This window comes from Conger conger, chromosome 18 (genome assembly GCF_963514075.1).
Source record: "Conger conger chromosome 18, fConCon1.1, whole genome shotgun sequence".
NCBI classification, from domain to species: domain Eukaryota; kingdom Metazoa; phylum Chordata; class Actinopteri; order Anguilliformes; family Congridae; genus Conger; species Conger conger.
Window position 1 is genome coordinate 31,714,585 of NC_083777.1, and position 22,484 is coordinate 31,737,068.

General features: G+C 49.4%; 1 protein-coding gene across 6 annotated transcripts in view; it reads right to left on the reverse strand.

Annotated features, from left to right (window-relative positions):
• Positions 1–3,247: 3,247 nt before the first annotated feature.
• The window catches only part of LOC133118710 (spectrin beta chain, non-erythrocytic 1-like), a 106,883-nt gene continuing 87,646 nt past the window's right edge, over positions 3,248–22,484 (reverse strand). For all 6 annotated transcript variants that reach the window (XM_061228875.1, XM_061228870.1, XM_061228871.1 and 3 more), the window contains 16 exons: positions 21,519–21,743; positions 20,566–20,655; positions 19,992–20,270; positions 19,564–19,694; positions 18,243–18,447; positions 17,180–17,554; positions 16,466–16,710; positions 14,165–14,303; positions 13,609–13,693; positions 13,110–13,306; positions 12,283–12,392; positions 11,870–11,924; positions 6,794–7,002; positions 6,069–6,242; positions 5,622–5,664; positions 3,248–4,731 (listed from right to left, as the gene is read on the reverse strand). In XM_061228875.1, coding sequence (XP_061084859.1) covers positions 4,510–4,731; positions 5,622–5,664; positions 6,069–6,242; positions 6,794–7,002; positions 11,870–11,924; positions 12,283–12,392; positions 13,110–13,306; positions 13,609–13,693; positions 14,165–14,303; positions 16,466–16,710; positions 17,180–17,554; positions 18,243–18,447; positions 19,564–19,694; positions 19,992–20,270; positions 20,566–20,655; positions 21,519–21,743 — 2,784 coding nt within the window. In that variant the 3' untranslated portion in view covers positions 3,248–4,509. The remainder of the gene's footprint in view (positions 4,732–5,621; positions 5,665–6,068; positions 6,243–6,793; positions 7,003–11,869; positions 11,925–12,282; positions 12,393–13,109; positions 13,307–13,608; positions 13,694–14,164; positions 14,304–16,465; positions 16,711–17,179; positions 17,555–18,242; positions 18,448–19,563; positions 19,695–19,991; positions 20,271–20,565; positions 20,656–21,518; positions 21,744–22,484) is intronic.

The window sequence follows — 22,484 nt, forward strand, 5'->3', positions numbered from 1 at the left end:
GATTGTGATCTGCACATGATTCTATATCCATATCCATCAACAAGTTATGTAATTATTACTGCCTTAAGTTAAAACGCTTGGTTGCATTATGTTTGAAACATCTCCCATGCCTATCTTTCCAACAATGCAAAGATAAGTCTAACTCAATGCAATGTAGCCTACAGTGAGATATATTTGTCATTACAAAATTATAAATTACAAATCCATTGTGCATGATCTTGCGCGCATTGATATTTGTTGGATATTTTAGGTGTGAAACAATTCTACACATCTGTTTTGCGAAAACAATGCACTCCCAAGTGACACGTCTCGGCCAATCAGAATGCCGTCCTGGCCCGTGGCGTTGGGCTATTTTCCAGAGCGGTGGTATAATGACTGGTATTGAGCAGCTGAGAGCTGTTCCACAGCTCCACTCATCAGAGGGAAAGACGCTCAAATGAACGGTGACTGGCTCATTTACCTCGCTATTTTTCGCTGCTCTTTCATCACCTCCAGGCAACTGGACTTCAAGTCCCAGAATCCTTGGGTTGTTCCCGGAGGCTCACTTTGGCAGTGCACATACATGATGAAAGCAGCGTAGGTCACTGGTTTCCCCTGCAAGGCCCGGCAGGAAGAGTATAAAGACGTATAACGACTTGAGAACCATAAAAAATGGTAGAGATTAAAAGGTCCTTCCTCACTCATTCGGCTCCTTCAATGGAAGATGGTACTCCAGTCTTGGTCTTGTGTATTTTCACATTATCATGATTTCCAATGATTAAATTCTGCTTATTTTAGCACAGAAGCCATCATTATTTCACAGCGGGACCGCCCTGCAATATTCCTCCCTCCCTGTACTGACGTACAGACCAAACAGCGGCAGTACAAAACATGAGCCCTGAAGTGCGTCTGAAAGCGTCAGCAGCGCGGTGTGCATTTGCACATCAAAAGAGGGCGAGAGATCGCTGCTTTGGCTCCCCCGCCCTGCTGCGCTCCGCCATAGGGCCAGGAGAGAAACGCAAATGCATCGCGGATTTATTATTCATTAACTGTCCCGCCTGCCTCTCCTCGAACCCCAGCTGAAGCCTTGATGTTTTCGCTTCAGCTTCTTTAGAAGTAAGAGAACTGACAGCGGGGGTAGCCTTAATTCGCTAAATAATCCATCATATGGAGACCGCGTCAAATAAAGCCATTTATAATCATTATTAATGCAAACGTGTTCCCTTCGAAATAAACCTGTGGCACTGCATGCCGGGAGCACAGTGCCAGATAGTTCCTATTGACGTTTTCAGTAACAACAATAACCAGAACAATAAGAACGACAAAAACAGCTATGCTGTGTGGGTAGGTTTATCTACAATCGCAATATCTACTTAATAATATGTGCACTTCAATTTTTCATAACTTAATATTAATTTCCACCATCATTTGCACAAAATACCCCTAGACACCACAAACATTCTTGACTGCACTATTAGCATGCAGCCAGAAGAGGGCAGAGTTTTACAACTTCATTCATAGAGGTAAGCGTTTGCCTTCTCAAAACGATGGCAAATGTGCCTTAAAACGTTATGCTTCAAATTATAGAGCAGTACAATTAATAGTATTCATTACATTTAATATTAATATAATTAGCATTCATTTAAAATGGCAAAGTAACTTTGTTCAATGTTTAAAAATGATTTAATTAAAAAATGTCTCAATTCATAGTAGATGCATAAGTTAAGCATACGTGCATAATTCGTATTTGCTTTTTTTTGTGTTATTCATGTTAACCGGACGTTATTTTATTTTGACATTACAATCTTATTTCAAAAAGGAAGTGAACGTAGACAGCGAACGGAAATTGACAGGAAAGAGACGATAACGAAAAGGATAAATGGTGCATTAACGCAACGTCAAAGAGATAAAACTAGTGAACTAGTACGAACGGAGAGAGTAACGGGAGTTTAATGCCAGTCGGAAAGGGCAACAAGGTAAAGTTAACTGGATTTATTTGATTGATGATTTGTGTAACGTAGTTTGATGATCCTTTATGTGATGGATATTTCTGGTGCGAACAGGTTTAATGTATTGTTTAATGTATCTGTTTGTTGTCTAATTTCTGTTTTAGTTCATACGTTGGTCAATGAAGATAATTGGAGCTCTAAAGATCTTTAGACCATCAAGTCCAGGCTTGTTTTTAATTCGACTGGGACGCTACAAACTTCTTTGTCAGTTTGTATTGGTACTACATCTGATTACTGACACAGAAAAACATGCATGTCAGGTTAGGTATACTATAGGCACTAGCCTCACACAAGAGTATTGTGGGATTTCTCTTCTCACTGGAAGCTTCGTTTTACAGTTACCTTTGGCGGGAGGGAGGAACATCGAGGGTGCAAGGGAAGATAATTGTGCCCTCCCCTTTTGTAATTTGGAAACTGAACCCCACTCGGTGTCGCTGCTGTTTTGGGCAAATAAATCTGCTCAGAATGTTGCCCAGTACAAAAACTGAAAAAATAAAAAAATAAAAAATAAAATAAAATAAAATAAAAATTTATTTCATTTATTTGTTCAGTTTTTTATAAGCAGTTTTTATATATATATATATATATATACACACCTCATAAATATTTGCATGAAAATATAATTTGTGATGAACATAATTATAGGTACGCTTGGATTCCCAAGGAGGTAAATTGTTGCAGTACGTAAATTGCAGAGAAAAATGAGCAATTAGCAGGAGCACTTTCCTCCTGTGAGAAGGGTCTAAATGTGCCTGGCAGACTTCATTGACTCAGGTGCATGACACTGCAGTGGGGGTCTTAAAGGGTCTTAGTCTCAGTGAAACAGAAGGAGGAGCAGCACTGGCTGCACATATTTATGCAAACAAAGCAACTCTGAGTCAGGAGGGGGAGGAGTGCGATAAACGGACGCTGTGACCTCGCAAAAGATTCATTCCGCAAAGATATCATTACATTACATTACATTACATTATTGGCATTTGGCAGACGCTCTTATCCAGAGCGACGTACAACAAAGTGCATACCCATAACCAGGGATAAGTTCGCTGAAAGACCCTAGAGGGAAGTACAATTTCAACTGCTACCTGTACAACAAAGATAAGGACAAGGGCCATTGTCTCGCACCTGTATTGTCTCGCTGAGTGGTCGCTGTGTGGAGTAGATTGGCAGGACACTTTAGCGGCCATTATGATATGCTCTTTCAAAGTGTGAGAATTGTGAGAAAGACAGTAAAATGTTCAATAAAGACATGGTCAGGAGAGTAATTTTAAAAGCATTTTAATGACTTTGCACATATTTAACAGAGGGTAAAATTCTACAGGTGCAGCTCCAGACCTGACTGGTCTCAGTGGAGCACTAGGCCAGAGGCCCACCTTCACAACGGAGCTCAGTCCTATAATGTCGTTTCTGATTGTGCAGTAAGATGAAAATGTTCATTACAATAGTTACAGTGACAGAAATGCACACTATGTATCAAATAGCGAGAAAATGTAGCAAAAAATCATAACACGCAGCGCTGTAGCCAACAAGCAAGCAACCGATTTTTGAGTAACATTACTTTTTTTTCCAGTAAATGCTTTTTGTTTCCACTTTTTTCACTTAACAACAATGCTTTTTTTAAGTGTTTATAATACATCTAGTTATTTTATAATCTGTACTAGAATAACCTGAAACGTACATTATAATGCAACTCAAGAACAACAACAGAACCAAAAACAACCCAACAAATAAAAGGAGTTTTTCGCTGTAAAATTACAGATTCAAAATGTCTTCAGTATTTTAAGTCCTTCATAATGATCCAACATTCTTACTGGTCACAATCACTGTTAAAAAGCACCAGCGCGTGTTAGTAGCTGACGCCGGATTATTATTGATTTGTATCCAGATGAATGCATGTTTATACTAAATATTAGCAAAGACCGTATACCTTATGGAAGCCGATAATGGGAGTAAGGTTTTAGTGCGTGGAGTTCACCAGGTGTCGTGTAACTGCAGGTGTACAGGTCAGTATGTGTGGAATGGTTTCTAAGCACCGCTGCACAGCTCCTTCCAACAGCAGAAAAGGATGCAAGTCGTCTTTCCAAGACAGCCTCACAAAATTGAGGAAATGTTTAAATATCCAGACCCTATAACTACAGACAATTACAAAAGAAAGAGAGAAAAAAAAAAAGAAAATGGAAAAGAAATAGAATAGAAATGGGAAAGTCAAACAGGAAATTAAAAAGATGACCCTACCTCTGGTCCTGTTTATGAGTTTTGTATTTATGTATTCATGTATTCATTTCATATTTAAGATGGAAGCTGCCCAAAGCATCTCACACACCCTAGCTTTAAATATTATTTTTTCTCCTTTACATTTTTAAATGTGTGTACATTTTCTTTTTAAAAAGCCCTAATTTACTTCTTTAAACCAATTGGAGTAACATTAGGCACAGAGTGTGGTGTATTGGTTCTGAGCTTGCATGCTGGAATTTCATTGGCTGAAGAAGTGGCCACACCCAGGCGGGGGGGAGGGGCCTGTTTATTACTTCTTCTTGCTGAAGAGGCTGAAGCGTTTCTCTTTCTCCTTCTCCTTCTCCTTGTCCTTGTCCCGTTTCCCCGGGCTGGACTCGGCCGCGAGAGTGACCCCTGCTGGCAGGGTTTGGGCGCGGCTGGACGCCGGGGTGCTCTGCCCGCTGGGGGTGACCTCTGACCTCTCTGAGGTCCCGGCGCCTGAAATGTCCTGGATCCACATCATCATCTCCTCCTGCAGAGCGTGAGATTAATCTCGTCAAGCCTTTTATTTTCACTTAAACACGTAGGCTAGCGAGAACTCCACTCTCTTTAGCACTTGGCGATCTGCTTAATCCATGAGACTGAAAAGAGCTGTTCCCCGGTTCTGTAAAATGCCGTGTGCACACACTGCAGTGAGGTGTAGCTCTCACAGAATTGGTACTGAGACCGGTGTCATGTCACAGATTTTTGGAAAATCATCACATAATGATTTTTGCTGACTGGCATCAATTATGTGACTTCCTTACATGCTGTACATCCTGAGAATCTATCAGTGTAGAAAAGTGAAGCCCTCGACAGCAGACTCACGCGATAAGTAACTGCTAACTCACAACCATGCCTCGAAATCGAATTAGATAAAGAGTAACTTATCTTAATGAGAGCCCACAGGCACTCTGCGACAGCTGCCATCTGCGCTTTATGAGAAACCACGTCTCTGCGTTTCTGAATCTGCTCACTGAGGGAATCAGTCAAAAAGCACGCAGTGCAGTGGCCCACTGCGCCAACGACCGAACCCTGCTAATGTTCCCAGCTACAGGAACTGATCATGGTCTTATTGGCCCTCTCAGAGTGATGTCACCTTCTGCAGCCGACCTTAACATCTCCAAACCCCTCTAGAAGAGCATTTCAGCAGAGACACCATTTTGTCTTCAATAGCCCCCAACAGAAGCTCCAGGTCATTATACACAGCTCATCCCCCCTCTCCCCTGACCCTACAGGCAGATCTAACGCCTCAAAGAGTGTGGCACGACCTGGAGGAACATCCAGTACGCTGCACGTTCTTTAATATTGTTATGGTTCAGACTTATGAAACCGTGGATAACCGAAATAAGTGTTCAAAAGACAAACAAGCTGGCCACTTACTTCATCTTTGGCTTGGAAGAGATATTCATTCCCATCGGTAAGTCTGTAAAAATGAAAATATCACATTTTTATTCAACTTTCCCCCCTGTACCATTTCAGTGCATGTGCGAGTGGGTATGTGCACATGTGTGTGTGTGTGTGTGTGTGTGTGTGTGAGAGTGTGTGTGTGTGTGTGTGTGTGTGTGAGAGAGAGACAGCGAGTGTGTGAGTGAGTGTGTGTGTGTGTGTGTGTGTGTGTGTGTGTGTGTGTGTGAGAAAGAGTGGGTGTGAGTGTGGTGTTTGTGTGTGTGTGTGTGTGTGTGTGTGAGAGAGTGGGTGTGAGTGCGTGTGAGAGAGAGACAGCGAGTGTGTGTGTGTGTGTGTGTGTGTGTGTGTGTGAGAGAAAGAGTGCGTGTGAGAGAGAGAGACAGCGAGTGTGTGAGTGTGTGTGTCTCTGCAGGGTCTTGCCTCAGCTTGAAGACGTGCTTCTTCTTCTTGTAGTCGAGGGCGACCTCACACACAGCGTCCTTCAGGCTGACTGGGACCTGGTTGTGGTAGGGGATGCCCTGGCCGGCGCTCTTGCTGTCTTTGTAAAAGCCCATCTCTCGGTTGTTTATCACACAGTATACGCTGTGCCAGGACCTGGAACACACAGTAGCCAGGTCACCGAAAACACCTGCGTGGGACTGGCTGCTTGGCCAGGTTATTGCCCCGTTGGAAATTCACCTGGTGCCAAATGGCAATCACCTCATACCCACCATACAATCAACAACAACAACAACAACAACAACAACAAGGCCCCCAACACACAGCATAAGATTAACCTCCTCTACATATAATAATATTATAATATAATCAGGTTCACCTCACACACACTAAAGGTTCCAGTTTGTTCAGCAGTGTGATGCTAGTAGGCTGGAGTGGCCTGAGTACACAGCTCATGTACGCTAAACAGGGATGGGACAGCCAGCCATGACTGTACATGACTGGGACCCAGAATGTTGGTAGTCCAAGCCTCAGTCTAGGACCACCAACACAACAAGCTCCGCACAGCTGTTGGGCCCTTGAGCAAGGCCCTTAACCCCACATTGCTCGTCCCCTGCTTAGTCTAATAAACTGTTAGTCACTTAAACTGCGAGTGTCAGCTAAAAAGCGAATGGTGATTACGATGATGAAAGGGTCTCTCAGCGTACCGGTTGGAGGCCTTCTTGTTGGGCCCCTCCCACTCGTGCTTGCGGTGCAGCAGGCCTTCGATCTGCGTGGCGGGGGACTCCGGGGCCTTGGCGGGCAGCGTGGCGGCCAGCTTGCCCTTGCGCTCGCCGGTGGGGGAGGGGGAGGGGCTGGGGTCCTTGGAGCTTCGCTCCGCCACGCCGTTCACGATCTCCACGCCGTCCACGGCCTCCTGCGGGAGAGAGGGGCGCCGTCACACCCCGGACACGCCCGTCTGAGGACCCCCCCCCCCACGCCCGTCTGATCACCCCCCCCCCCACGCCCCCCAACACTCCACCCACAATGCACTGGGGCAGGGCTTCATGCACGCCGGCGTCAGAGGCTGTGTAGAAACATTTTTGTGCAAAAAGGAGATAATTAAAAAAATATATGTATCTTCACACCAAATATAGTCATGAATGTCTAAAGGGGATGATGAGAGTTAAAGCTGAGAGTTTTTCAATCACAGGATATTATCTAAAAAACTCATAAAATCTCTGCAAAACAATCTGGATGGATAGATAGTACTCTGGGTGATTGGAACCCTTAATTTCGTTTCTGGGTGAACTGCCCCTTTAAAGGGTGAAAAGACAGTGAGTCCATCTCAGTTCTAACGTGTGTTTATTGCGGAGGTGGGTACGTGCTAAATAACACCACCTGCACTTGCTCTGCAGTTGTAACGCGCCCCTTTAGCCTGCCCATCTAATAAAGTACTACCATCTACTGGCGAAATGAATATCTCTGAAGTGCAGCACTGTGTGACTGGGCTGGCCAAGCGCTGCCAGGAGAGGGCGCCATCGCCCTCCCGGGACCCTGAACTCGCCTCATGCCATTACAGCAGCCTCTAATTGTTAAATCTGTGGTCCATTTAACAATTACGCCCGTTCCCGCGAGACCGCAGAACCACACGGGCAGAACTGCGGAGCGGCCCGGAGCCAGAGGATCCACCGGGCCACACAGCGCTCCTCAGCTGCCCAACCGACACGCTCCAGAGGAGAGGAGAGGAGAGGAGAGGAGAGAGATGAAGACCTGTTACATACTCTACGCAGGAGAGCGCACAACAAGCAGCACGAGGGCTGTTCCTCCCGTCCGTGCAGTGCATATATACGTGCGCTGCAATCCCAGCTTTAGAAGCTTTTACTCGCTTAGAAGCGGTAAACGTAATCAGGAAGTACACATTCACAGAGCAACTACAAACAAAGTGATCGTTTTTTTTCCCCCACTCCAAAGTTACTCAGTCCAGGCAGATTAGCCTATGCTGCCACCTTGTGGATCGGCAGTGTATAGCCTCAGATGCGGACAAGAAGAAGCCTGTGGTATTTAAGCAGAGTGCGTGCGTATGTGAGGAGGCTGGCGTTTGCGTTCCTTGCGTAGAGTATGTAACAGGCCTAAGGGGCGCGGAGTTTCACACCATTGCAAAGGCTCGGAGTCTCCGCCCACACTTATGACAGAGTGCAAAGCTCAAGGAGCCCCATTGGGCAGCCATTTTGGGCTGTCGTTGGTGGGTGGCTACACCATAACCAGCCTGCCCTGCAATGGCGTTAGAAAGCTCCTGCAAGTCACGATGGCGGTTATTTCTCGTGAAAGGGGGACGGGGCAGATCCACCAATGCTCTGATTGGGCACTGATTAGAGAGCAGGGGGAGGACAGCTGTCCAGGGGAGGAGGAGGAGGAGGAGGAGGGTAAGATTCAAAATGGCGTCCACACACAATTAGAGGTCAACACACCAGCACACACCATTGCCATCCCAAGATGTGAATCTTGTGCACGTAGTAGAGGAAAAAGCCAGCAAAGGGTAGAGTCGTCAAAAAACCCCCCAAACAATTAAGAGAATTGCTTGTCGTGAAAAACGAGTGAATCATTATTGTCCTACATGTCATTACTGGAAAAGGCAAGAGAAAGCAATCTGTCTGTTAAAGGATTTCCACACCAAAGCCACTCCAGTCCGTCACAGCTAGTTACCCCAGTGCACAGAGCCATCGAGGGCTGGGCCAATCCCGTGCTTTGTGGACTGCGTTGCTCTCAGGCTTCTTGGCTAGCCAGCTCATTGGTCGGAACAGAAGACTTTCTTCCAAAGCCACGCCTCCATGAACTTTAAGGACTGTCATCCTCGTTGCATAGGTAAGAGTCCAGGGGTCCTGGGATACCCTGTTTCCATCACTATTACTCCCTTTCCTTAAGCCCCTCCCCCCAGGGAAAGCAGCATTCGGGCAAATCGCACAGAGCCCTTACACCGCCAATCACACGTGTGTCTCCATGGATACGAGCCCATAGAGATCTGTGCGGAAGATGGCCGCTGGTGAAACTTCTGTCTCTGATCACGTGTCTGCTTCACGGGCTCAGCCACCCCAAAGTTCAAAGGTCAGAGCACCTGCCTTGGTCACTTCATATTCACTGACCCATCTGGCACTGTGGCCACCACGTTTACAAAATAGAGCATAACTAAGTGATGGCATCAACATATTTTATGCATACAGAAGTTGCCTAGTGGAAATACTGTTTTATGAGAATTAATATAGCCTTTCCACTCTTAACACTGAGGCTGTGAATTTATCAGTGACTGTCAACAACATAACTCAGAGATGGATTCAATAAAAAATAAAAAAAAGGAAGTTAAATAGAAATAGAATGATCAAAATCCATTGGCCATGATGCATTTGTGGAGAAAATAATTATCTTATTTTCTCAGTCAAAGTTAAAGATGCTTGTTTCTAAGTAAAGGAGAAATCTCGTTAAATAGTGCCCACATTTTAAAATACAGCCTTTGCACATCACTGGTGTGAAATAATGAAAACTGCTGAACGGCACCCGTAAAATCCATTTGACGGTAAATAATATGATAATAAATATATATATCATACCTATATTCTAGACATCCCATCTCCTGTTGGATGTGTTATGCTGTACATCTCCACAACAACACTCAAGAAAATAAAATTTAAAAACAATGGTGGCAGGGTCACTATAGCACAGTAATATAGAATTAGAGTGCAGTTTCCCAAAGGTTTACACGGTCCCTGCGACAATATAACTTTCAGAAATAGGTGTGACGCATACAATCTGCTCCAAAAGGCACAAGGACAATATATGCTGTTACATAGGAGGCTGATGCTAAATAAGAACTCACCCTGTATAACCCTGTTCAACCCGATTATCTAAAGAGGTTAATCACACTGACGAAATGGAAAAACATAAAGACATAAAAACATAAAAATACATAAAAACACAAAACATCCGTTACTCGTGGGTGATTGGCACCATGCAGACAACATGCAAACACAGCGACTGCTGACGGGCTTATTCCTGCAAAGGACAACAACACAACAAAAACAGGGAAGAACAAAAACAGCTGGACGAACACTGGGGAAGAAGAAAGCGCCGCAATGGCTTTATTGGGACAGGAAGTGACGGGTTAATCAGACGGACCGACATGCCACACTATCACGGTGAAGAGGAAGATTCAATCAGGGGCCAACAAAAAACTATTAAAAGGACATAATGGACATGAATGCTGAAGGAACCTGAAGGCGACGGGCAAAAAAGAATGGAAAGTACATCTTTTCTGGAAACACTTTCTTGGCAAGAGTCAGAAATGAAAGGAAGGACAATGATTTGAATGTCTGACAGAGGCCATGGGGACATTCAGAATGTGTGCACTTCACTTCAGCTCCAACACATCGACTGAACTGATGAAGCCTTTTCTTGTCTCAGATTTTCAAAATGACTCAGAGGGAACCAGCAGTTTGATTTCATTCGATTTCTGCTCTTTCTCATTTAAGTAACTGCTATTCCAAAGAGCAGGCATTTCATATAATTACAAAAGGCCCTCTGACAATCTAGAGCAAAAGAAATTGCGACAAAAATAGAATTTGCTGCAGATATATTGAAATAAAATACATTTTCAGTATTATTGCAAAACTAAAATATATTGGAAAAGATTATTGCAATATCAGATACTGTAAGGCCTGTGTCAAATACATAATTGTTTTTGATTTAAATCCTTTTTTGTGCTTGATTGATCTGGTGCAACTGAGCCACCCAAGAGGACCAGAAGGTGGGGTCTGGAGAGTATTTCATAGGTTCCAAAACAGCAGACAAGCTCAGTAAAAGTATAGAAAAGTATTTGAATCCAAAACAATATTTATAATATATTTATAATGTTTTGCAGCGGATTGTATTTCTGTAAGACACAGCCAGAGAGCAGAGAGGAGCAAAGAGACATCAGTCAGGTGCAGAAGAAGTGGTTTATGGAGATACAGGTATTTTTACCTGGGGGGGGGGGGGGTAGAGACTGAAGGTTCAATAGCCAATCATTATTCACACTGTGTCCATCTATACATGAAATAGCCAATCACTGCTCATCGAATGTCCATCTCTACGTCAGTGGACACATACACAGAACTGTGAGGATGTACCTCTGATAGGGCTGGCTCGCTTTCTGGAGTTTTAATAAAAAAATGTCTCATTTCAGGTTTCCTGAACAGCTTCAACTGTTTCAAGTTGGTGAGGTTTCTGGTGACCTGCACAGGGGCATTTGCGAGCTTGTGGCTTAAACAAGAGAATAGATTTTTCGAGTAAAACCAAAGCAGTTTGTACAGTTCAACCTTTTCCATGGGGCCCAAAGGCACAGGCAGGGCCCCTGGCTACACTGCAGCCCCTGCTGAAGTATTTTAACCAAACAAGACCGTAAACCACAAAGCTATAATAATAAAAACAAAAACATAATGCTAAATTTGTTTTTAAAAAAAAGCATGAATAAGCAGTTTTTCCTATTTTGGGACTAACCAGCAGGGACAGGGAACGGGACAGGGGCAGGGGCAGGGGCAGGGACTGGGACAGGGGCAGGGACAGGAATTGGGCAGTTGAGGTGGGGTAGCGGGGTGGCTAATAGGGCTAGTCAGTCTGAACTGCTGCAGACCGGAGGGTGATGGGGGGGGGGGGTCGGGGTAAAGGCTTGGGGGGGGGGGGGGTCCCAGTCCGGCGTTCCCACTCTATTTGGGCGCGGCGTGCCGGCTCTGGAAGCTGGAATAGTTGGGGTAGGCGCGGGATCGGTAACTAACCCGGGGAGAGTCCTGGTCGGAGGGCAGGCCGTTCTGGGAGATCTGCTCACCCTCCCTGTGGAGAGACAACACGGGAACACGCACTCAGAGGAGGTGGAGGTACTGTCTGTGAGTCTGTCTGTGAGTCTGTGAGTGACCTGGGACACGCACTTCAGAACCAGGGGGGTCTGAAGTGTTTTGCAGGGTTTTGTTTCAGCCCCGCACTACAACACCTGATTCTACTGATCAAAGTCATGACTGAAGACGACGGCCCGGTCAGATTAGTTCCTCAGGTGTGTTGGTGCTGGGCTGAAGCAAAAGCCAGTGCTCTCTGATAATATAACACACCAGAATGCCACTCACTTTAAATGTATAAGTATAACTGATTATTATTGTTTTTACGTCATTTCAGTTTATCTCAGCGGGACTCTTACCGTTGCTGTGGCGACTGTGAATCGGAGGTGGGAAGCGCCTCGGTCGGGGCGGCAGCCAGACGCTTGCGCTCCTCCTCCTCCTGCCCCCGCCGCACCTCCAGCAGCTCCATCTGCCCCAACACACACCCGTCAATCACCCCCAACACACACCCGTCAATCACCCCCAACACACACCCGTTACCCCTCCTGCCCCCAAAACTACCCCCACCTCCAACTCCATCGGCCCCAACACACACCCGTTACCCCTCCTGCCCCCAAAACTACCCCCAACTCCAACTGCCCCAACACACACCCGTCAATCACCCCCAACACACACCCATTACCCCTCCTGCCCCAAAACTAACCCCACCTCCAGCCCCAGACCCCCCTCCTCACCGCAGTGAGCTGCTCCAGACCCCCCTCCTCACCGCAGTGGTCCGCCCCAGACCCCCCTCCTCACCGTAGTGAGCCGCTCCAGACCCCCCCTCCTCACCGTAGTGAGCTGCTCCAGACCCCCCTCCTCACCGTAGTGGTCCGCTCCAGACCCCCCTCCTCACCGCAGTGAGCTGCTCCAGACCCCCCCTCCTCACCGCAGTGGTCCGCCCCAGACCCCCCCTCCTCACCGCAGTGGTCCGCCCCAGACCCCCCTCCTCACCGTAGTGAGCCGCTCCAGACCCCGCCTCCTCACCGCAGTGAGCTGCTCCAGACCCCCCCTCCTCACCGCAGTGGTCCGCCCCAGACCCCCCTCCTCACCGCAGTGAGCCGCTCCAGACCCCCCTCCTCACCGTAGTGTCCGCCCCAGACCCCCCTCCTCACCGTAGTGAGCCGCTCCAGACCCCCCTCCTCACCGTAGTGAGCCGCTCCAGGGCGGAGAACCTCTCCTCCCAGGTGGCGGCGGACTTCTCGAAGGCCTCGTGTCTCTTGATGAGCTTCTCCACCTCGTCCACATTCTGGCCCATCTCCCGGCTCGACAGGTACGGCTCCTGCCCCAGCAGCCACGCCTCGGCCACGCCCGCGTCCCGCGAGAACTGGTGCACCTCCAGAACTGGAGGGGAACGCAAGAGGGCCAGACATGTGACAATGGACTCTACACTAAATTCTACACCTCGACTGTCCTCAGGACCCAGTTACAGCACAGACCGGGGTGCCCCAAGGGCCCTATATGGGACCTGCAGAAAGGTCCGTCAGAAACTCTCTGTTCAAGCTCCAGTGTGGCTTTACCACCTCACGAACACAACTTCAGGTAACGTCATTGGTCTTATTAGCTGTTCTGGTATAAATATATATACATATAAATGGTGACCATTTCCATGAGTGGAAGGGCTCCAAACAACATCAAACGGTTACCCAGTCTTAGCCACTCCCACCGGTCCTCCCACTTGTCAATCATGTCTTTCCTCTTGTCTGTGAGCTGCAGGAGCTTCTCTTTGATCTGTGCGGGAGGGTCAGGTGATCAGAATAACAACAATGCCTAAATAAACACAGTCATGTCAATACATATTGGTCAAGCTGGACTCGTTAAGGTTATTGAAAGTACAATACTAAGCAAAGTAATTACCAAGTAAATACTATTACTAAGTATAAAATAATAATTTAATTTGTATAACCAGGGCTTGACAGAAGTGGTACACAAGTACATATGTGTGGCAAGAAGATTAAAATGGGTGAAAATTCATACGTAAAAATAAGCATGTATTCATATATGGTCACATATTTGATCTTTTTTCAGTGCATGTGCACGGAGTTCACCCCTACGTGTAACCTGCTTGGTAAAATATGTGTGCCCGATCTGTTCTCCATTTATGATGAAAAAATCCCGCTAATTACAAATGACATTCAGTGGGCCGCAGCCGTGTGATTGGTCGAGCGGACGTTGAGTGACAGCGCGGCGGGGGTGAGGCACCTCCTCCGATGCGTAGTGTTTCCGTGCCAACAGCGCCTTGCCCAGCTCGATGCAGGTGGTGAAGCTGTCGTTGCGTGCGTCGATCTCGGCCTTGATGCCCTGGTGGTTATTCATCAGGAGCTCCACCGAGGACACGTCCCTGTAGCCAGCACAGGATAGCACGTTAGCACGTTAGCAGCTAGCGCCGTGCAGGACGGCCAACACAGAAAAACACATGTGAAATGTATTTAGCAATATATGCAAAACAGGAAAAAGTGGCACAAAAATATTAAAAAACAGCACTTTTTGTATATTTGGAAATGTACGATAAGGGCTTAGTAATATATTTGAGGAAGCATCAACAAATATTGCCATGTATTTGCAATATATGGTAATATATTTGAAATATATGGCAATAGTTTTTTTCCCCCTCTGAGTAGCATTTAGCTCTGTGTTATATTTTCTGGCCACATCAGGTGAGATGTCACACCAACATGCCTGAGCAAATCCACGCCCCTGCCTCCCTCCCTCCCTCCCTCCCTCCCTGTGCTCATGGAGCAGACCTGGTGTCCAAAAACACAGCAGTCTTTCTCTCCTCAGGCAGGGGTGTGGACACAGGGCTGAGGGCCCATTATCCGGCCCCTCTAACAGTGTAATTAATCAGGCTCCGGGGGGTGGGGGGAAACCGAGACCCATAATTGTGGCCTTCAAAACCGGATCTCCGTTACTCCCTTCCCCCCCAGAGCAGTCAGGGGGAGCGGAGGAGGAGGCTTCACCGGATCCATTTAATTACAGTGAATTACAGCGATCAGGCTTTCAGTCTGAGGCAGAGACCAGCTAGAGACCAGCCTGCTCCACTCAGACCCAGCTGAGACTGCAGCGTTAAAGCCAGGGCTGATTCTGATCAAGCGGAAGTCACCTGCTCTCCTAGGTTACGGACATCACACTTATGGCACTTCCCACAGCAGGGTGTGCGTGCACTCAGTACAGTGGATTAACAACAAGGCCAGTCAGACGTTCTGTTTCTCGCACGGTCTGACTGTTCCTTTCAGAATTTATTTAAAGATTTATAGGTTGTGCACGAATTGGTTTGCTTTGTTTCCCAATTGGTTTCCTTTCATTGACAGATCCAAAATCCAAAAATAGTGATTTGAAAAACAAAAACAGAAAATAATGCGGGAGTATTTGGAGAACTATTTCCTAAAATATAGGACATTTTCAGTGCATCAGGTACACAGACCACACCCACACTTATGGGGGCGACATGGCTCAGGCAGTAAGAGCAGTCGTCTTGCCGGTTCGATTCCCCGCCCAGGCTGTGTCGAAGTGTCCCTGAGCAAGTCACCTAACCCCCAAATGCTCCTGACGAGCTGGTCGGCGCCTTGCATGGCAGCCAATCGCCGTCGGTGTGTGAGTGTGTATATGAATGGGTGAATGAGAAGCATCAATTGTACAGCGCTTTGGATAAAGGCGCTATATAAATGCCGACCATTTACTTAACCGAGGGAACAGAGAGACCCTGTTCACACGCGCAGCGTTCTGAGATACAGTCGATGTTCTCAGGCTGGCTGCAATTCCAAAATGGCCGCCGACACTCACTCTCAGAGGACTGAGAACTGCTGAAGACCGTTTCCACCGCAACAGAAACACGCCCTGTGACTGGTCGGTGATCTACATTTGATTTCTCTCGACGTGAATAGAAAATGGCTCCCAGCGCTAACGGAGCTGCAGCCTCGCTGACTCCGGACCATAGTCCTGTGCGCAGTCCTTGGCCCCCTCCTCTTCACCATCTACATTTTACCACTCTGAGAGGCTGGCGGTGAAACGGGCAGAAAACCGCGGTCTCTGGGACTCAGACTCAGAGTGTGGTTTGGCCTGGATTTCTCTCTGCAGGGTATTTCGGGGGGTTTGGCCCAGATTTGCGTCTCGGTGCTTTTAAAGACGACAGAGAAGGATTCGGGTCTCACGGACGACCGGAGAGGAAAGGGCTTTTAATGCAGTATTTACATTATGGTCTTTTCAGTAATCATTCTGCGGGATTTGTTAACAAGGGGAACGAGACCTGGATCAATTAGTCATTTGAAACTTTTCCGCCCATGAGACCATTAAAATGACCCTCCCTCGCCCCCCTCGTACCTGGCCTCTCCCCCCCCTCGTACCTGGGCTTCTCCCCCCCCTCGTACCTGGGCTTCTCCCCCCCCTCGTACCTGGACTCCCCCCCCCCCCCCCCCCGTACCTGGGCTTCTCCTGACCCCCCCCTCGTACCTGGGCTTCTCCTGCCCACCCCCTCGTACCTGGGCTTCTCCTGACCCCCCCTCGTACCTGGGCTTCTCCTGGGCCTCGATGAGGCGGATGACGTCCTCCATCCAGAGCATGAGGTCGCGCACCAGGCTGAAGAAGCGGAACTTGTCCCCGGTGTCGAGCAGCCGCACCCTGCGCCCGTCGCAGGCCTCCAGCAGGGCCTTCCAGGCCTCCAGCACCTCGCCCTCCCGCTTCTGGATGTCATCGGCCTTGTCCCCGGCGTAGGCCGACTGCAGACGCACCGCGTCCTCCTGGAGCTGCCGCACCTGGGGACATTACAGGTGATGTTACACACACAGGTGTGTACCTCTGATATTACACACACAGGTGTGTGCCTCTGATATTACACACACAGGTGTGTGCCTCTGATATTACACACACAGGTGTGTGCCTCTGATATTACACACACAGGTGTGTGCCTCTGATATTACACACACAGGTGTGTGCCTCTGATACTACACACACAGGTGTGTGCCTCTGATACTACACACACAGGTGTGTGCCTCTGATACTACACACACAGGTGTGTGCCTCTGATACTACACACACAGGTGTGTGCCTCTGATCTCTGATACTACGCACACAGGTGTGTGCCTCTGACACTACACACACAGGTGTGTGCCTCTGAAGGTGAGGTGCATTGTGGGAGCTCTGAAGCGAGGTGCATTGTGGGAGCTCTGAATGAGGTGCATTGTGGGGGCTGGTGAAGGTGAGGTGCATTGTGGGGGCTCGTACCTGCGTGCCCAGGGCCTGGATGTCGTGCTCGAAGGTGGTGTGCATCCTCTGCAGCGTCTCCACTGTGTTCTGGTCGCGGCCCAGCTCTTCCGGAAGCTTCTTGTGCTTGTCCAGGATGCGGCCCAGGATCTCCTTGGCGTCGTGGTAGAACTTGTGCAGCTCGTAGGAGGCGGCGAGGATCTGCGTGCGCGTGTCGATGAGCTCCAGCAGGTCGGCCCAGGCCTCGTTCAGCCCGTCCTTCCACTCCGCCACCGTGGCTGCGTCCGCGTGGCCCGAGTTTATCAGCTCGTCCGCCAGCTGGTTCACCCCGTCCACCCGCTCCTGCCCGATGTTCCCCGTGTCCCGCGCAAACTCCCGGAACCGCTCCTGCAGCATCTGGGGGGAGGGGAGGGGGTAGAGTGATCATGATGTCGCACTGAGACATGCTCGTAGTTACTGTTATATCTGTGATGATGATGTGGGGTGGCCTGTAGTGTAGTGGTTAAAGTACATGACTGTAGTGTAGTGGTTAAGGTGCATGACTGTAGTGTAGTGGTTAAGGTGCATGACTGTAGTTTAGTGGTTAAGGTACATGACTGTAGTGAAGTGGTTAAGGTACATGACTGTAGTGTAGTGGTTAAGGTACATGACCCTGTAACATAGTGGTTAAGGTACATGACTATAGCATAGTGGTTAAGGTACATCACTGTAGTGTAGTGGTTAAGGTAAATGACTGGGACACGCAAGGTCGGTGGTTCTAATCCCGGTGTAGCTACAATAAGATCCGCACAGCCGTTGGGCCCTTGAGCAAGGCCCTTAACCCTGCATTGCTCCAGGGGAGGATCGTCTCCTGCTTAGTCTAATCAACTGTACGTCGCTCTGGATAAGAACGTCTGCTAAATGCCAATAATGTAATGATGGTGATGATGATGATGATGATGATGATGATGATGAGTCGTACCGTGACGTGCTCGTAGTTATTGTTATATTTATGATGATGACATTAATAATGATGATGATGATGATGATGATGATGATGACATTAATAATGATGGTGATGATGATGATGATTATGATGTCGTACCGTGACGTGCTCGTAGTCCTGCCCCAGCTCGTGGGATCCGGCCACCACCTCGCGCTCGGCGATCCACTGCTCCAGGTCGTCCACCTCGCGGTTGAGCTGGAAGAGCCGGAACCTCTCGTCCAGCTTCCCCCTGCGCTCCTCCGACAGGTCCTTCAGCCCGGCGTACAGCTTATCCACCTGCGACTGCCGCATGCTGATCCGCTCACTGGGGGGAGAGACACCTTCAGCCCATCTACCTGAGACCTCTCCCTGCCCGGTACGCTCAGGTACGCTCAGGTACGCTCAGGTACGCTCAGGGTCCAGAGCTCATCTACCTGAGACCTCTCCCTGCCAGGTACGCTCAGGGTCCAGAGCTCATCCACCTGAGACCTCTCCCTGCCAGGTACGCTCAGGGTCCAGAGCTCATCCACCTGAGACCTCTCCCTGCCAGGTACGCTCAGGGTCCAGAGCTCATCCACCTGAGACCTCTCCCTGCCAGGTACGCTCAGGGTCCAGAGCTCATCTACCTGAGACCTCTCCCTGCCAGGTACGCTCAGGGTCCAGAGCTCATCCACCTGAGACCTCTCCCTGCCAGGTACGCTCAGGGTCCAGAGCTCATCTACCTGAGACCTCTCCCTGCCAGGTACGCTCAGGGTCCAGAGCTCATCCACCTGCCACTGCCACTAACATTCCATCCAAATGTTCCGCTAATGTTCAGCCAATTTACGAAAAATGTGAATCAGTGTGCGTTTCCATCAACTGCCGTTACGCAAGTATTCTGCAGAGGATGCAGCAAGATTATGTAATTAAGAGACTGGCAGCTTGGGCCGGTCACCCATTTTTGGGCTTTCTGGAGGATGTGACTTCAAAAAAATATATGTTTCCATCAATTTCATCGCATTGTTCTCCCAGCCTCAGATAGAGTGCTGAGACGCGGGCAGATGGAATCGGAGCGGAGATGAGCAGCTTCATGAGCTCTGCTCTGGTGCTCACCGCCTGCACACAGCCCAGAGAGCCCACACTGCCGTGGTGACCTCATTTCTACTCCTCGCCAGATGGAATATTTTTACATTTTTGAGCATGACCCCGCTCCTGTGTGTATGGGGTCTGACCCCTCTCCTCTGTGTATGGGGTCTGACCCCTCTCCTGTGTGTATGGGGTCTGACCCTCTCCTGTGTGTATGGGGTCTGACCCCTCTCCTGTGTGTATGGGGTGTGACCCTCTCCTGTGTGTATGGGGTCTGAACACTCCTGTGTGTATGGGGTCTGACCCTCTCCTGTGTGTATGGGGTGTGGTACAGACAGGGGTGGATCTGGGAGGATTCGGGGGGTTTGGGGCTCACCTCTCGGGGTGCCCGGCTCCCACCAGGGCCCTGCTGGTCTGGGAGAGCTGGTGCACGGCCTCGGCGTAGTCCTCCACCGACTGCTCCACGATCTGGTGCTTCTTCAGCATGGCCACCGAGCTCTGCTCGTCCTGGGGGGGGGGGGCGGGGGGGGGGTCAGCGGCACTTATCACAATCAGACTTCCCACCATGCAACAGCCCCTTCACCACCGAAGGTCTCCCTTCCCCCAGTATCCCATGATGCACCTTGCCCCCTCCCTCCAGTATCCCATACTGCACCTTGCCCCCTCCAGTATCCCATACTGCACCCAGGCCCCTCCAGTATCCCATAATGCACCATGCCCCCTCCAGTATCCCATAATACACATTGACTGCTCCCTCCAGTATCCCACAATGCACCGTGGCCCCTCCAGTATCCCATACTGCACCTTGGCCTTCTCCTCTGACATCATGTAGAGCTCCTGCTCGCTCATCCAGGCCTCGGCCTCCGCAGCGTCGAAGTAGTACTGCTGGGCGCGGTGCGCCTCCTCCAGCCGGCCGTGCCGCTTCTCCACCTCCTCCACCAGGAGGCGCCACAGCGCCCGCAGGTCGCCCAGGCGCTGCCGGATGCCGTCCGCACTCGGGCTGTCGTCCCGCACGATGCTCTGGCTGCGCTCGAAGATGTCGTCCCGTCGCGGCTGGTGCCCCTGGATCTCCTTCTGCAGGGTCTGGAGAGGGGGGTGATGGGACGGTGGAGGACTGGTCACTTACGGGCGGTATACGGCATGTTTCTCCTCCCCTCAGATCAGACGTGCGCTCAAGATGTACATGATGTTCACACTTTTCCATTCGCCATGAATGTAAGCTAATGGATATTGCAAGATTTGATAATGAGTCGCATCTTTTAATTCTGAAGAGGTTAATTTTCTTATTTTGCCAATTTTCCCTGACGATTTAAAGACAGCGATTTTCCATGACTACAGAAGGAACGTCTTTTCTAGAATTGGGTTGTTTTTTCCCCACCTGGTTCTTCTTGATGAGCAGCTGCACGGTTTGGAGGTTGTGTCCGTGGTCTGTGGACGTGGCCAGTGGCATCCTCTCTTCAACCCAGAGCTGTGAAACAAACACAATGAATCAGCCAAATGAACATACACACACCCTTCTGTTACGCTGGACCACGTAACTACACACGGTTAAGCTCTTTCCTCAGCAGCACTTGGGGGTGCAGACCTGCTTTTGCCCTTCTGTTACTCTGGACCATCAACTCTGGCCCCCAAATCCAAATCCAGCCCTGGTTTTATTTTCTCCCAGGTAATTAACTTAACAATTAGTGCCACTGATTGGCCACACTGTCTTAACACCTGACTCCCAGGTAAAGGGAGGGCGGGAAACCAGCAGATCTGGAGGACCGTGGAGGACCGTGATTATCCCTGCTGTAAAGCGTTTTTGTGAGTTTTCTGCAGAAGGCAGTCCTGTGTGCTTAAAGCTGTGGTCTGTTTAGACTCATCAGTGCTATTCACAGACGTGAGTTTGCACCGCAGCGGAGAGCTTTCGCGGGGGAAACGGGCGCTTCAGACACCGCGAAACGGGGACGCGCCTACAGAAATAACGATGTTCCTGGAACGGAAAGCGGAGTGGGCGGAGGCGCAAACGGGGTCACCGCTGTCCCTACGGAGGATACCCAAAACAACCCCGCCCCAAATCACAACACCTGCTGATCCTCACCATGGCCCGAGAGAGAGAGAGAGAGAGAGAGAGGAGGAGAGAGGGGGGCAGAGAGGGGGGGGGGAGAGAGAGAGAGGAGGAGAGAAAGAGAGGAGAGAAGGATAGAGAGAGGGAGAGAGGGGGGCAGAGAGGGAGAGAGACAGGGAGAGGTGGGAAGTAAGAGACAGAAGAGGAGAGAAGAAAGGGAACAGAAAGAGGAGATGCTTCTCCTTCAGAGGGGAGCAGCTCTGTGTGTTGGACGGCACACTCACGATCTCGTCCTCCACGTCTCTGTTGAACTGGTGGATCTCCCTGGAGGCCATGAGGAGGCCCTTGCGTTGGGTCATGGGGTCCAGCAGGTCCTGGAACCTCTTCTCCACCCCCCTGCGCTGCCCGTCCACCTCCTCCGAGTCCCGGCCCTCCTGGCTCAGCACCTGGGCCTGGCCCTGGAGCTCCTGCACCTCCTTCTGCCGCACCTCCACCTGCTTCTCCAACATCTAACACATGGCCACAGGTCAGAGCGCCCTCTCTCTCTCTCTCTCTCTCTCCTTCTGCCTTATCTCCTCATCTCTACATCCATCTCATCTTGGTCTCGCTCTCTCTCTCTCTCTCTGTCTCTCTCTCTCTGAATTCAATTCAATGTGCCTTATTTAGATGTAACACATACAGTACATTTAGTCTGTCCTCTCCGTCTCTATCTTTTTCTTTTTTCTCTTTCTTTCTCCCCCTCCCTTTCCCGCTGTTTCTCTCGTTCTCTATCGCTCTCTCTCTCTCTCGTTCTCTATCGCTCGCTCTCTCTCTCTCTCCCTCTCTCGTTTTCTCTCTCTCCCTCTCTCTCGTTCTCTCTCTCTCGTTCTCTCTCTCCCTCTCTTGTTCTCTCTCTCTCTCATACAGGCTCTTGGAGGCCGTGGCGGATTCTCAGTGTTTCACGCGACTCTCTTCCCCTCCGCCAGGGAGCTGAGTGGAGAGGGGCATTACGTAAACGAGAGGAGGGAGGGAGGGAGGGAGGGAGGAGGGAGGTTATGTAATGGCTGGGTACAGAGCCCGCTGATGCAGGAGACGGCATCGTATGAATGAGCCGAGCATCAGAGCGAGAGAGAGAGAGAGAGAGAGAGAGAGAGACGCTTTCTCTGGGGATTAACGCCTCTCTTTCACACTTCTTTTCAGCTCTGAGAGAGAGGGAGCTCCACCAGGAGGACACCCACAGAGACCCACGCTACCTCTACAAAGAGAAAACC